Source organism: Leptopilina boulardi, unplaced genomic scaffold, assembly GCF_019393585.1.
Source record: "Leptopilina boulardi isolate dan_hultmark-lab unplaced genomic scaffold, ZJU_Lbou_2.1 LbouV2_317, whole genome shotgun sequence".
NCBI lineage: Eukaryota > Metazoa > Arthropoda > Insecta > Hymenoptera > Figitidae > Leptopilina > Leptopilina boulardi.
In genome coordinates this window covers 1212878-1226323 of record NW_026137882.1, presented here as the reverse complement: position 1 = coordinate 1226323, position 13446 = coordinate 1212878, and the positions used below count along the sequence as shown (strand labels likewise).

Genomic DNA, 13446 nt, shown 5'->3' with positions numbered 1-13446 from the left:
TATTTATTTTTTCTAAATACTCGGAGACGTTTTTCCTGTAACGCACAACTGCGATAAATTTGATTTATTTCAAACTAACCTTAAAAATGATACCTATATATGAAATTACGTTATTAGGATGGTTTAAAAAATGGAAAAATGATTAATTTTGATACAGCAGAGAGTATTGTGAACCCTTTTTGATCACTGAATGCGAATTTGACATTAAAATTGCAAAATTTTAAAATTCAAAATGGCGGGTGCAATATGGCAGGCAATGTTTTATAAAAGTCACCAAATTCACTCGAAAGTTGTTATTCAGGGGTTTTTAAGGTCGCTGGTTACGAATCTGAAGTCAAATTTCAAAAATTCAAAATGGCGGATCCAATATGGCGGATAAGAAAATCAAAAATTAATTGGATTTGCTTGAAAGTTGTTACACGGGGGTTTTTTGGGTCGCTGATTACGAATCCGATGTCACATTTCCAAAATTCAAAATGGTGGATCCAATATGGCGACCAAAAAAAATTTGAGATTCACTATATTTGCTTAAAACTTGTTACTCGGGGGTTTTCGGGGTCGCTGATGACGAATCTGATGTTAAATTGTCAAAATTCAAAATAGCGGATATAAAATAAAAAATTAATAACTTTTTAAAAATTTGATCGCCATATTGGATCCGCCATTTTGAATTTTTGAAATTTGACTTCAGATTCGTAATCAGCGACCCTAAAAACCTGCAAGTAACAACTTTCATGCAAATTCAATGAGTTTTTAATTTTTTAATCCGCCATATTGGTTCCCAATTTTGAATTTTTGAAATCAGACTTCAGATTCGTAACCAGCGACCTTAAAAACCCCTGAATAACAACTTTCGAGTGAATTTGGTGACTTTTATAAAACATTGCCTGCCATATTGCACCCGCCATTTTGAATTTTAAAATTTTGCAATTTTAATGTCAAATTCGCATTCAGTGATCAAAAAGGGTTCACAATACTCTCTGCTATATCAAAATTAATTATTTTTTTATTTTTTAAACCATCCTAATAACGTAATTTTATATATAGGTATCATTTTTAAGGTTAGTTTGAAATAAATCAAATTTATCGCAGTTGTGCGTTACAGGAAAAACCTCTCCGAGTATTTAAAAAAAAAAAATATTAAAATCGGTTAAGATTTGTGTTGTCGGTAGATTTTTGTCCACAGAGGGTCATTTATTTCCCACTGTGTGATGGAGCAAAACGGACTTCGGATTCGTGTTCAGCGCGTCAAAATACATAGGGTTAGGGTATTCCGGTCAAAAGTACATGACACTTTTTTTTGTGGGGCTGTGTTATTGATTCATTATTGATTAATTATTGATTCATTATTGATTCATTATTGATTCATTATTGATTCATTATTGATTCATTATTGATTCATTATTGATTCATTATTGATTCATTATTGATTCATTATTGATTCATTATTGATTCACTATTGATTCATTATTGATTCATTATTGATTCATTATTGATGCATTATTGATGCATTATTGATTCATTATTGATTTAACATCAAATAACGTAAAATTACAACATTCATATCATGAAAGTATGTTGCACTCTGTGGAAGATCTTATTCCAGGACTAGAGTTCTACAATAAAGTTTAAATTATATTTTATTAAACAGGTACATTATAGAGAGTATTAAATGCACTTTGTGATAATTTTTTCGAATTGATTTCTGCTTGTTTCAATTTTAAGATTAATATTTGAATTTGGCATTGTCAATGTTTATTATTAGAATAAATTTTAATTTAAGTTATAAATTTGCTTTCTCTTCCTAAGTATTATGAGAGTTATCAAAGCCAAGCCATTTGACGAGAACTTTATTTCCACGTGTCTTGAGAATTTTTTCAACCAGATAAATATCTGGATATTTTACTTTAAGAAGTTCCTCTGCATAGAATCCTGCACTAATGGGTTGATCTTGATAGTCTTTGAGTTTATAAGTTATAGGTTTAGTTGACAAGACTTGATCTATTGTGAATATTTCTGTTGTCCAATTGGGAGTGTAACCTTTTTCAAACACGCTTTTATACTTGCTGACTCGAACTTTGTCACCAATTTTAAACTTTACTTTCTTTAAAGGTATTTTTCTTAGCTTCAAAAATCGTTCTTTCAAAATCTCAACATATTCTACAGTAACATCTTTCGGCTTCATTCCAATAGTCCTATGTTTAGTGTTATTATAATTGGAAATGAGATTAGGTAATATATCATACCATTTATAATTTCCACGTAGACTGAATTGCATCCACATTTTTCGTTTTAGAGTTCGATTAAATCGTTCAACAATAGATGCTTTCAAATTACTGAATGTTGAGTAGAAATTAATTGTATACTTTTTCATTCAAGCTTCAAACTCAGAATTATAGAATTCTTTACCTTTATCAGAATGTAGATTTTTTGGAATACGTCCTTCCATGAATATGGATTTCATAGCGTTAGTGACATCTTTTCCATTTTTACTTTTTACAGGAACAGCCCAAGCGTATTTGGAAAATATATCTATAACTATATTATATTATATTATATTCTTTTATTACCTGACTCGGAGTGATCGATATCTTCATACTATATAAAATACCACCGAGTGATAAATTCATATTATTATTATTATATATCTCTAACTGTTACTAAATACTTAAAACCTCTTTATTCACTTTAGAATAAGGTAACATTTCTACTAAATCTGCTTGCCAAGTCTCATCAATATCACGCATGTCGACTCGGCAGCGATGATAATTCCTCCTTGCCTGACTATGAAGTTCAGTCACTACTGTTTTCTTTTTGTCGTTCATTTTCTAGAGTACTCAAACGAGCATCCAATTGACTGATAATTTCAGCGTTTCGATATGATAAATAAGTATTTATTTCTCTTTCCAAGACTTTTAATTTTTCGTTTATAGAGTCTTCGAGAATTTTTAATAATATATAGTTATTGTCAATTTCTTTTCGCAGTAAAGACGTTACTTGATATATTAGTCTTAACTTGTTTTCGACTAAACGTTGTGCAAGTTGTAAATTAACTACTTCAGTTTTTTCTTTTGCATCAGCAACATTAGAAATTTTTCTACCCTGTAAGTCGAAGTGACCTTCTGAGTTAATTTTAAAACCAATTCCAGGTGGACCTGGAGGTCCTCTTGCTACCCTTACAATTCCTCTTTCATTAACAGGATGTCCGAACACATCAATGCTCATCTTAAGACTGAGAGAAAGTTGATGGAACACCTCCTTATATACTTTTCTTGATCCTGACTAAATGAAACAATAATTTTCAATATATAATTTGCGCTTCACGTAATTCTTCTATGATTGACATAATTTCATTATTGTGACTGAGATTCCCAGCTGCTTGAGATGCCATAAGCAATCGAAGACGGTCAACCAATTCGTTAGGATCATCCCAATAGATATAGTCTGGTTGAAAACTTTTTTTTGCAATCATAAAATGTGGTAGTGAAGTGCCAGTTTTCGATTGTCTTTTTGGTGTTTCATTATGAGGAAAAAGTTTTAAAATAATATTGACATATTTAAAAGTTTTACTTGTACGTATAGGTTCAGAAGAACTATAATTTTTTCTGTGAGCATTGGAGATGATAAGAATTTGTTTATAATTATTCATATCATCATCGCTAATGTATGACATTTCAGGTTTATTTTTAAATAACAGTTGGTATAACAACCACTATGAAAGCCTATGTTTCTCACACACCTAATCAATTAATTTATGCTGAAAATGCTGGCTATCTTGAATTCGATGAAGATCTTAGAATAACCAATGTGAATGGTTATTTTGATGTAAACATACCATTAAACATGATTTTTGGATTTGCCGAAGACTATCGAAAGATTCTTGTTAATGTAAAACATGAACTTATCCTCACAAGATCTCGTACAGACCTTAATGCTATAGTTGATATTACAGCAACTGAAGAGCATGAGCAATTTAATGTTATAATTAATAAAGTGGAATGGTTGATACCATATATATTCCTTATAGATCGCCAAAAAATTGAATTATTAAAATTTATTGAAAAAGACACTCTTATATCTATGAGCTTCAGATCGTGGGATATGTATGAATACCCATTGTTACCTACCACTCAAAAACATGTTTGGACTGTAAAAACTTCAACGCACGTTGAGAAACCTCGATATGTAATCCTTGGATTACAAATAAATCGAAAAGATCATCCTGGAAGATATGCAAATATTTTTGATAGCTGTAATCTCATAAATGTAAAACTTTTCTTAAATTCACAATACTATCCTTATAGTAATTTAAATTTTAATCAAAATCAATTCTCTATGAGATGTATTGTAATTTTCAATCATCATACTCTGGTAATGATCCTGAGCCTATACTGTCCAGGAATGAATTTAAAGATGATGTACCATTAGCTTAAATGAGTTTCTTAAACAAGTTTCTGTGGATGTGAAACTAGAACTTGAATCTAGCGAAAATTTCCCAGACAATACAGCAGCTTATTGTTTAATTATTCATGATCGAATTATTAAATACACACCCATCAGTAATGTTGTAAAGAAAGTATCATAAAGAGTGGGGGTAAAAGTGAGTAGTGGGAGTAATGGTAAAAAGGTGGAGATAAGAGTATAAATACAGCAACTCTTAGAGACTAAAGTCATTCATCGGTTATAGATACCATGGCGTACGTCGCAGATTTCCAGTGCTTCAAAAGACCTTATAACGAGTTTATCATAAAAGAGCTAGCAATTATCCCACTTCAAGAAGATGCTCATCCATCGGTGTTCCTCTTCAAGCCGCCATATGCCTGGAGCCGCCTACCGAGAAGATACAAGAGTCAAAATTGATGTACTGCATTTAATTATCATGGTATTGATTGGAATGCTGGTGACATACCTTATAAAGATTTACAACCAATTCTGAAAGAAATATTAATAGGTACACCTACAGTTTATGTAAAAGGTTTAGAGAAACAAAAATGGTTAGAAAGCTATACACAAAATGTATTAAATTTAGATGATTTGAATTGTCCGTCGTTGAAAAATAGCCTTAGATCAATATACTCCATGTACAAATCACACACACAATAATTTCCATTGTTCTGTAAAAAATGTATATGAGGAGCTGGAAAGTAGAACTCGCTCTCCGCTCGGATGGACTCCGTAGTGCCAGTCAAACATTCGAAAAAGTGATGAAAATTGAAATTCAAAATTTTGAATTTTGAAAAGTCCTACATTATAGGAAATTAAAAGGCGCATCTTTTTTTCCTTTGAAATTTTTTTATAAAACTAATATTTTAGTTTCTAGAGACCAAAAACTGAGAAATTTAAATTGTTAAATTTAATTAAGTTTTAAAACATAAATCATCATATGTCCGACAATTATTAATGAATTTGATTCAAATTTGAGATGTACACGTAATAGGGTCTACTAAAGGTGACAAAATAAAGAAAAATTAAAAAATCATTAATTGTTTAAATTTTTTTAAATAAAAATTGTGACCAGTTGATAATAACGTTTTCTTACTTTCATCGACAAAAAGTCTGCGGGGAACTTTGTAGTTCAGAAAACTTCCAGTGAGACATTTGTTTATCACTATATAAGGAAGTTTTCTGTAAAATATTAAACCAATTCATTGAAAACTTTAAAAATTATTCAAGTTTTAAGAAAGCGCGGTCGACGCGCAAGTAAGTCCTAACGCTATTCGTACAGACAGCTGTTCCGTGCATGAAATATGATTAGATTTTCACATTTAAGTATAAATTTCTCTATTATTATTATTATTATTGCCTATTCAGAATTAAAGTTTGTTGACAATTAATGCTACAATGTTAAATTCTGTAATTACCATGTTATTTTATTCAACAAATATAATTTACAAATTTTTTGTCATTTTGAATAAATGGAAAATTATATGTATTTTAAAAATGATGCTAATAATAAATTTTTTTGTTATTATTTATTAACATATAGTTTAACAGTCTCTTTGTATATACATTGTTAATGTTAAATTTTTTTATTACCTTATATTTACTAATTTTTTCAAATTTTTTTATTATTTTACTTAATTTCGATACATACACTTTATAATGATGATATATAAAATAATTTTATATGTAAATATGATTGCTTTTTTTATCAATATAGTAACATATATTTAATGAGTCATCTTTTTAAAACAATTTTAATAAAGTAATTCTATTATAAAAAGGTCACACCAAAGCGTTATGCGTTAAGCTCTTTAGTAAAAATAATAAAATCAATTCGTCGAATGGAATAAAATATATAAAACTTCATTATAATATAAATATTATAATTATTGTTATACGATAATTTTTAACAAAGATATGGTCAATTGTTTAAAAAAACAGCCCTTTTTTAAAATTAATAATAAGTCGAGAACTGTTGGTTTTTGAAAAAGAATTAGAAAAAAAATAATTAGAAGTTTAAAAAAAAATTTTTTTTTTACTATTTTTTGCGCTTATATTTATATCCATTATGATCGCAAACTTAAAAAATCAAGAAATAGTAAAAAAAAAAATTTTTTAAACTTCTAATTAATTTTTTTTTTAAATTTTTAGATATTCTAAAAGTAGAGGATATAAGCTTTAAAAAAAGTCATTGTTTATTATTTTATCTTTATTAGAAACAAAAATATAAAACTTTTTGCAACGCCCAAAAGTCTGTAGGGTGGGCAAAATCTACTCAGCGGCACTGTATCTATCTATCTATTATTATTATTATTATTGTTATTATTATTATTATTAATAATATTACTATTAATAATAATAATAATATTAATACTTCTTAAATATTATTTTTGTATTTTTTACAGATATTTCCGTCCAACATTTCCTGAAAATTTCATTTAAATTTTTGCGACGAACATTTCCTGAAAATTTCATTTAAATTTTTAGTCAACTTTTACGCCAAATATTTATTTTGGTGGGACATTTAAATCTTTATGCAATTTTCATTAAACTTTTCAATTAAATATTCCCAAGATTTCAAGGTAATCTTTACGAAATTTTTAATAAAGATTGGCTGCTGTGGGGGTAAGCCAGTAGAATGTGGAGGTGGCGTTTCTAATAAACTATAGTTTTGTTGTGACTAAAAGATGTCGCTTTAGTTTCTATAGTGATCAGACAGGAACATCGAATCTCATGATCAAATATTCATGAATATTCATCACTATAGAAACTAAAGCGACATCTTTTAGTCACAACAAAACTACACGCTACAATAACTTTACTTACCTGAAAATATTCTCTTGCTGTCGGTATAGTAGAGTTCTTATCACTTTTAAGAAAATTTTTTTGTAAATCAAATTGCAATTATTTTAAACTGTGCTCGATAAATAATAAAATAATTTAATAAAATTTGCAATTTCTATTAAAAACATTTTTTTAACTAATTGAAAATGAACGTCTAATCAAGATAAAACTACCACCAAACATAATCTACAATTTTCTCCATTATCAAATGTTAATAAAATCATATATTTACAGCTAATAGCAAGTATTTTTGCCTCAGATTTTATTTTTTCACCAGTCTGATTATTAACCCATGTTAAACTGGCAGTGGCGTTAACATGTCTGTGTTTCACAGGAAAGGTGGATAAATCAACTACATCTTTATAAGAACTGTTTAACCACCAAATAAGAGCCGGTTTCTTATTACGTCCCATTTTATTATATATTTCAACACGCACAAAACTCGCGATCAATCAAACGTTATTTTTCACATTTATTTAGAAGTTTTCACAAATCAACACTGTTCGCCATCATTAGCACAAGTCGGCCATGACACTTTACTTCGATACAAATCGAGGGATTCCGATATCAATCGACTTGCCCAATCGATTCTATGAATTTAAATGTGATCATCATAACTTTTCTAGCACAAAAATAAAATCTAGTTGATTAAAAAGAAATAATTTTAAATAGTTTTGATCTTTTCTGAATTTGATAGAAAAAGATTTTCTTACAGTATCATGAGTAACATTTAAATATTAAAAAGGAAGTCATCTCCTTCCATGGGTGCTAAAAATTGCAGTCCCTTTTAGTCTAAGATCCCACTGCAAGATTTCTACACTCATCTCTTTTATGGATGAAATTGATTTGAAATGAAAGATTTTTTTATCCTGTTTCCGAAACGCATAGGGTGCCTAACCTTTTATGGTCCATTTTTTTGATACAATAAAAATTTCTGTAAAAATTTGTTGAAATGTTTCACTCATAAGTTTTATGGATGAAACTTGTATTAATGGAAAGAACATGAAAAAAATAAGAAATAAATGATAGGTTGCCTCATTTCCAATGGTCTCGTTTCCTGGCAGCCACTTGAAAATTTCCCACTTTCTGTTGAAATATTTCATTTATAACTTTTATGAAAAAATCCACCACCAATGTAAAAATTGATCATTTTTCTACACGATAAGAGTAGGTTGCCTAAAAGAATATGGTCCAGAAAATTAGTTGCCACATATTAAAAATTAAAAAATTTATTTGAAAGGTGAGAAAAACCGCGCAACTAGATGACACGAACGCTGTTGTTTTGTTTCTTTGACGTATATAAATAATAAAATAATTCGTTGACAATTCATGAAATGATTACCGAAAATATTAATCAGCAATTACCACTTTTAAATAAAATTTAATAATTATAAATTTAATATGTCTTTGCATTTAGTAATATGCAAGACTTTCTAAAATAATTACAAACGACAATATATGGATTTTATTATCGCAATTTAATATGATTCTTTAATTATAAACAGTTTTGCTTTTTTTATTATTGAAAAACAATTTGTTTTTTATTTGAGTATTATATACGTTCATTTTGCATTATTCATTATCTTCTGACAAATTTTTAATATCAAATAACCTCTACTTATCAACAATTTATGATACGTTCGTCTTTTGTCACCTGTTTTACGTATATATTTTGCGCAATTTCTTCTCAACTTTCGAATAAAATTTTCAATTTTAATATGTGGCAACTAATTTTCTGGACCATATTCTTTTAGGCAACCTACTCTTATCGTGTAGAAAAATGATCAATCTTTACATTGGTGGTGGATTTTTTCATAAAAGTTATGAATGAAATATTTCAACAGAAAGTGGGAAATTTTCAAGTGGCTGCCAGGAAACGAGACCATTGGAAATGAGGCAACCTATCATTTATTTCTTATTTTTTTCATGTTCTTTCCATTAATACAAGTTTCATCCATAAAACTTATGAGTGAAACATTTCAACAAATTTTCACAGAAATTTTTATTGTATCAAAAAAATGGACCATAAAAGGTTAGGCACCCTATGCGTTTCGGAAACAGGATAAAAAAATCTTTCATTTCAAATCAATTTCATCCATAAAAGAGATGAGTGTAGAAATCTTGCAGTGGGATCTCCTACTATTTGTAACGAGCGACTATATTCTCGCTTGAATTACTTTTCGATATCTCGAACTAACGAGATATCATCGCGCTAAATTTAAATATTAAATTGTTAAACAATTAAGTTAACATAAACTTTTATTATTTTACTTCTTCTAAAGGAAAATATAAAGATGTTTATAAAAAGCATGACGAATGGAAAATAATTCCTTCACGCTGTTACATCCCGGTACCAAAAAATTCTTAAAAGATGGATCATGAACAAATTAAATTATCTCTTTTAAATAAAGGTCATTACATACATATGAGTCATTCACGATGTTAATAGTGAAAGATAGATGTAATATAACACCTCTGAATGCGGAAGACTCGCATAAAGCAGATGTGTTATATATATATATATATATAGTAAATTAAAGAATTCAATAAGATTATTGATCATTACTCGATATTAATATTATTTTTCATAATACCAATTGTCGATCACTATACATCCTAAATGACTGCAATCAACTAATTAATAATCAATAAACTAAAATTTTAATAAATTAATTAAGATATTATTATAATTCTATTAATAAATAATGTACGTGACTTTTGCGCTAAATGAAAATTGTACGTGATAATTGCGCTGTCTGCAAATTATACGTGACAATTCTACCCCAATGAACAAAGATCATGTAGTATATAAACCCCAGTTTTTCTATTGCAAAATGTCAGTTAATCGGACGAGCTTCTGCCCGAACAATGTCTGAGAATCGTCCCTTCAGTTTTGTAATTGTTTAAACTTCGATATTTAAACCCGCGAGTTTAGTGAGTTTTACAAAAGTTTTGTAAAAGAGAAACAAGTTTCTCTTTATTTTAAACAATAAAATTCTTTTGTTCGAGTTAAATAATTCTTAACTGTCATATAAAATCTAAATTGTGTAAGTGTAACAATTTATGATTTGTATAACAACGCATCCAGAGACACATATTTGTAATCCTGATTGCCGCTTGTTACATTACTAAGTTTCAACGAATCAATTGTAAGTACTATTGTAATTATATATTGTTATTAATAAATTGCAAATCATAAAAAGGAATATTTTTCTTTAATCGCTTGACACAAAACCCTTAGTTTTGACAAAGTGACACGATCCTACATTAAAAATAAATATCAGGCTTTACCAACCTGATTAATCAGCAACTTATCTCCCTTTTATTATTATAAATAATAAATAAACTCTACCTTAGCTCGGGACGTGACAGCTGATTTGGTGGCAGCGGTGGGATTTTACTTTTGTTAATAATTAAAGTATAGTATTCCATAAAATTTAACAATAAATTGAGTTTTTTTTAATTGTTTAAAATAAAAAGAATCTAGAAAAAAATTGATTTTACGCCGCACGGCGAATTTCAATTTTCATTCGTTTCTTACGCCGCCCGGCGAATTAATGAACTAGACGATATTATTTATAACAATTTATTTGCAAAATAATAAAGACTTTAGTTTTTCATCATAATTGAATTTTGAATATTAACGGTTCAATCTTACGCCGCACGGCGAATTTGGAGCCTTAATATCAATAAATAATTTCAATGTTTATTTTAATTGTTAGGAAATAAATACTATAATTGTTTTTTCATTAATCAATAAAGTTCTATCTGATTATTGTGACAGTTGTTGTTAAATTTAAACACTTAGAATTGACAGTTTCTGCTCGCGGTTTAGGAGTTTTTCGAGACCCAATTCTTTCCGATTGTGTATACAATCATATTGTGCAAGTTTAAAAGAAACACAATTAAAACAAAATAATAGTTATTGACATCCTTTCATGAATATATAATAAATTTTGATAAACTATTTCTTAAAAATTATAACAATTTTAATTATTTTACAAATACAATTAATAAATAAGTAGAAACATACACTATTTTAACTATTGAATTTAGGCCTGATAGGAAATTTTCAATAATAGATTATCTTTGAGGCCGCCCGGCGAATTGATAATCTGAAAATTTAATTGTTTATTGCAAGGTTGTTTTACGCCGCCCGGCGAATTCTGACTTTGCAAGTTTGACATTTTACGCCGCACGGCGAACTTGTCTAAAAATTTTTATTTTTATTGATCTTACGCCGCCCGGCGAATTTCAATAAAAGTTTAGTAATTATTTCAAAATCATTATCATTCACCATTGATTTTACGCCGTCCGGCGAATTTCAATGTTAAAATTCATTAACTTTTTGGTGAAAATTAATTTTAGGCCTAAAACGGTAATTATTAGTTGCATAAATTTCACAAAAAATGCGAAACTAATACAAATTATTGTTTGATAACAAAAGAAACATCGTTCCGAAACACGTAAATTATATTACGCAAAAGTAAGAAATTAAACGATACTTTATATTTTGTTATTTTACATTTAATTTTTACCATAAGTTATTGAACACATATATTAGGTCCAAAAAAAAAAAAAAAAAAAAATTAATCGTCAAAATTTTCTCTTTATTATTTTTATAGTATATTATATTTGTTCACTAAATTGATCTTATATATTACAGAAATTAAAAAATTTTTATTCAACAAGTATATTATTATTGTTTAACAAAATCAACTATAAAAATTTCAATATTTTAAACAAATTTCTTTCATCAATAAAATCATAAGAAAATAAAATATTTTAGAGTTATTTTTTACTGTAGTATATTTCACCTATAAAAATTACTAATACACCTTAAGAAATATTCTCATAAAATTATTCATTATCAATTTTATCAATAACGAATGTTCGAGTCAATTTTCCAAAATTTTAATTTCAACACAGGGATAAATATTTAATTTAAATAAAGGCCCTCTGCGAAAGATATATTAGGGAATCATAATATAACAGAATGTCAATGAAACATAAAATCTATATTAATTAACATTAATCATAACTACTCATTGACACATTCGCGACTCGCTTGCAGTAGTACAAGCAGGGTCAAGTCAAACGTTCATGCTGCGACAACTTTTATATTAAATGATAATTGCATGCTTGAAATTTTAAATAATTCTTACACCAAGTACCATATGAGTTTATATTTTTGTTGTTACACCTCTCTAATTTAATCAAATCAATCTTTTAACGAAATTAAAGGAAGATTCAAAATCTATTCTTCTTTACCTATAAAATTCTTTGAAAGAAAAGAATTAATTCTCCTTTTAGGGATTGACAAATCAGAAAACATTCCCCTTAAAGACGGCACTATTGTTACAGCAGATAGACATTTGTATAAATAACACTTTTAAAATTTCAACCTAAAAAATAAATAGAAATTACAGACATAATTAGAGTTTTGATATAATAAACGAAGTAAAAGATTTTATAAATAAAAAAAAAAAATTTATTAAACAAACAAATACAATGATCAACGATCCAGAAGAAAGTAGTATAAACAGAACTTTAAGTGATGCCATGGTAACCTCAATGGCTGAATGTTTCGCGTTACAACAAGGGGTTATGCATATTCCTTTTTATGATGGCGGAAATATACCTGTAAGAAATTTTATTCAGGATATAATTAATGGGGAATCTAGTATTCCTAAAAATTGTGAAAAACAATTTATTAAAGTAGTTTTATCGAAATTAAAAGGTGCTGCTTGAAACAGTACTCACGGAAAGAATTTTGAAACCATTGACTACCTCATTAAACATTTAAAACAAAGATTCGCGGCTAGAAAATCTTATTCATGGTACTTGCATGAAATATCCACTATTCGTATGGGTCAAAATGAAGAAGTTAGCGAGTTTTATGATAGGTTAATCCTTTTATTAGCAGGGGCAAGAGCTGCTTTAGAAGAAAAATATGAATCGGATAAAATAGAGAACATGGTTGAACCCTTAAACGATTGCGCGTTAGAAGCCTTTCTAAGAGGACTTCCGGATGCAATTTCAGGAATGATAGAGGCCCGGGATTTAAAGAAAATTGATGATGCATTTAAGGCAGCATTACAATACGAAGCAAATCATCACCATCAATTACCTAATTATGATGTTTACCAGTTTTCATAG

General features: G+C 28.3%; 1 protein-coding gene across 1 annotated transcript; it reads right to left on the bottom strand.

Annotated features, from left to right (window-relative positions):
• Positions 1-1804: 1804 nt before the first annotated feature.
• Positions 1805-2284, bottom strand: LOC127284061 (uncharacterized). Its single transcript, XM_051309345.1, has one exon. The coding sequence runs from the start codon at positions 2282-2284 to the stop codon at positions 1805-1807; it is 480 nt and encodes a 159-aa protein (XP_051165302.1).
• Between the last annotated feature and the right edge of the window lie 11162 nt (positions 2285-13446).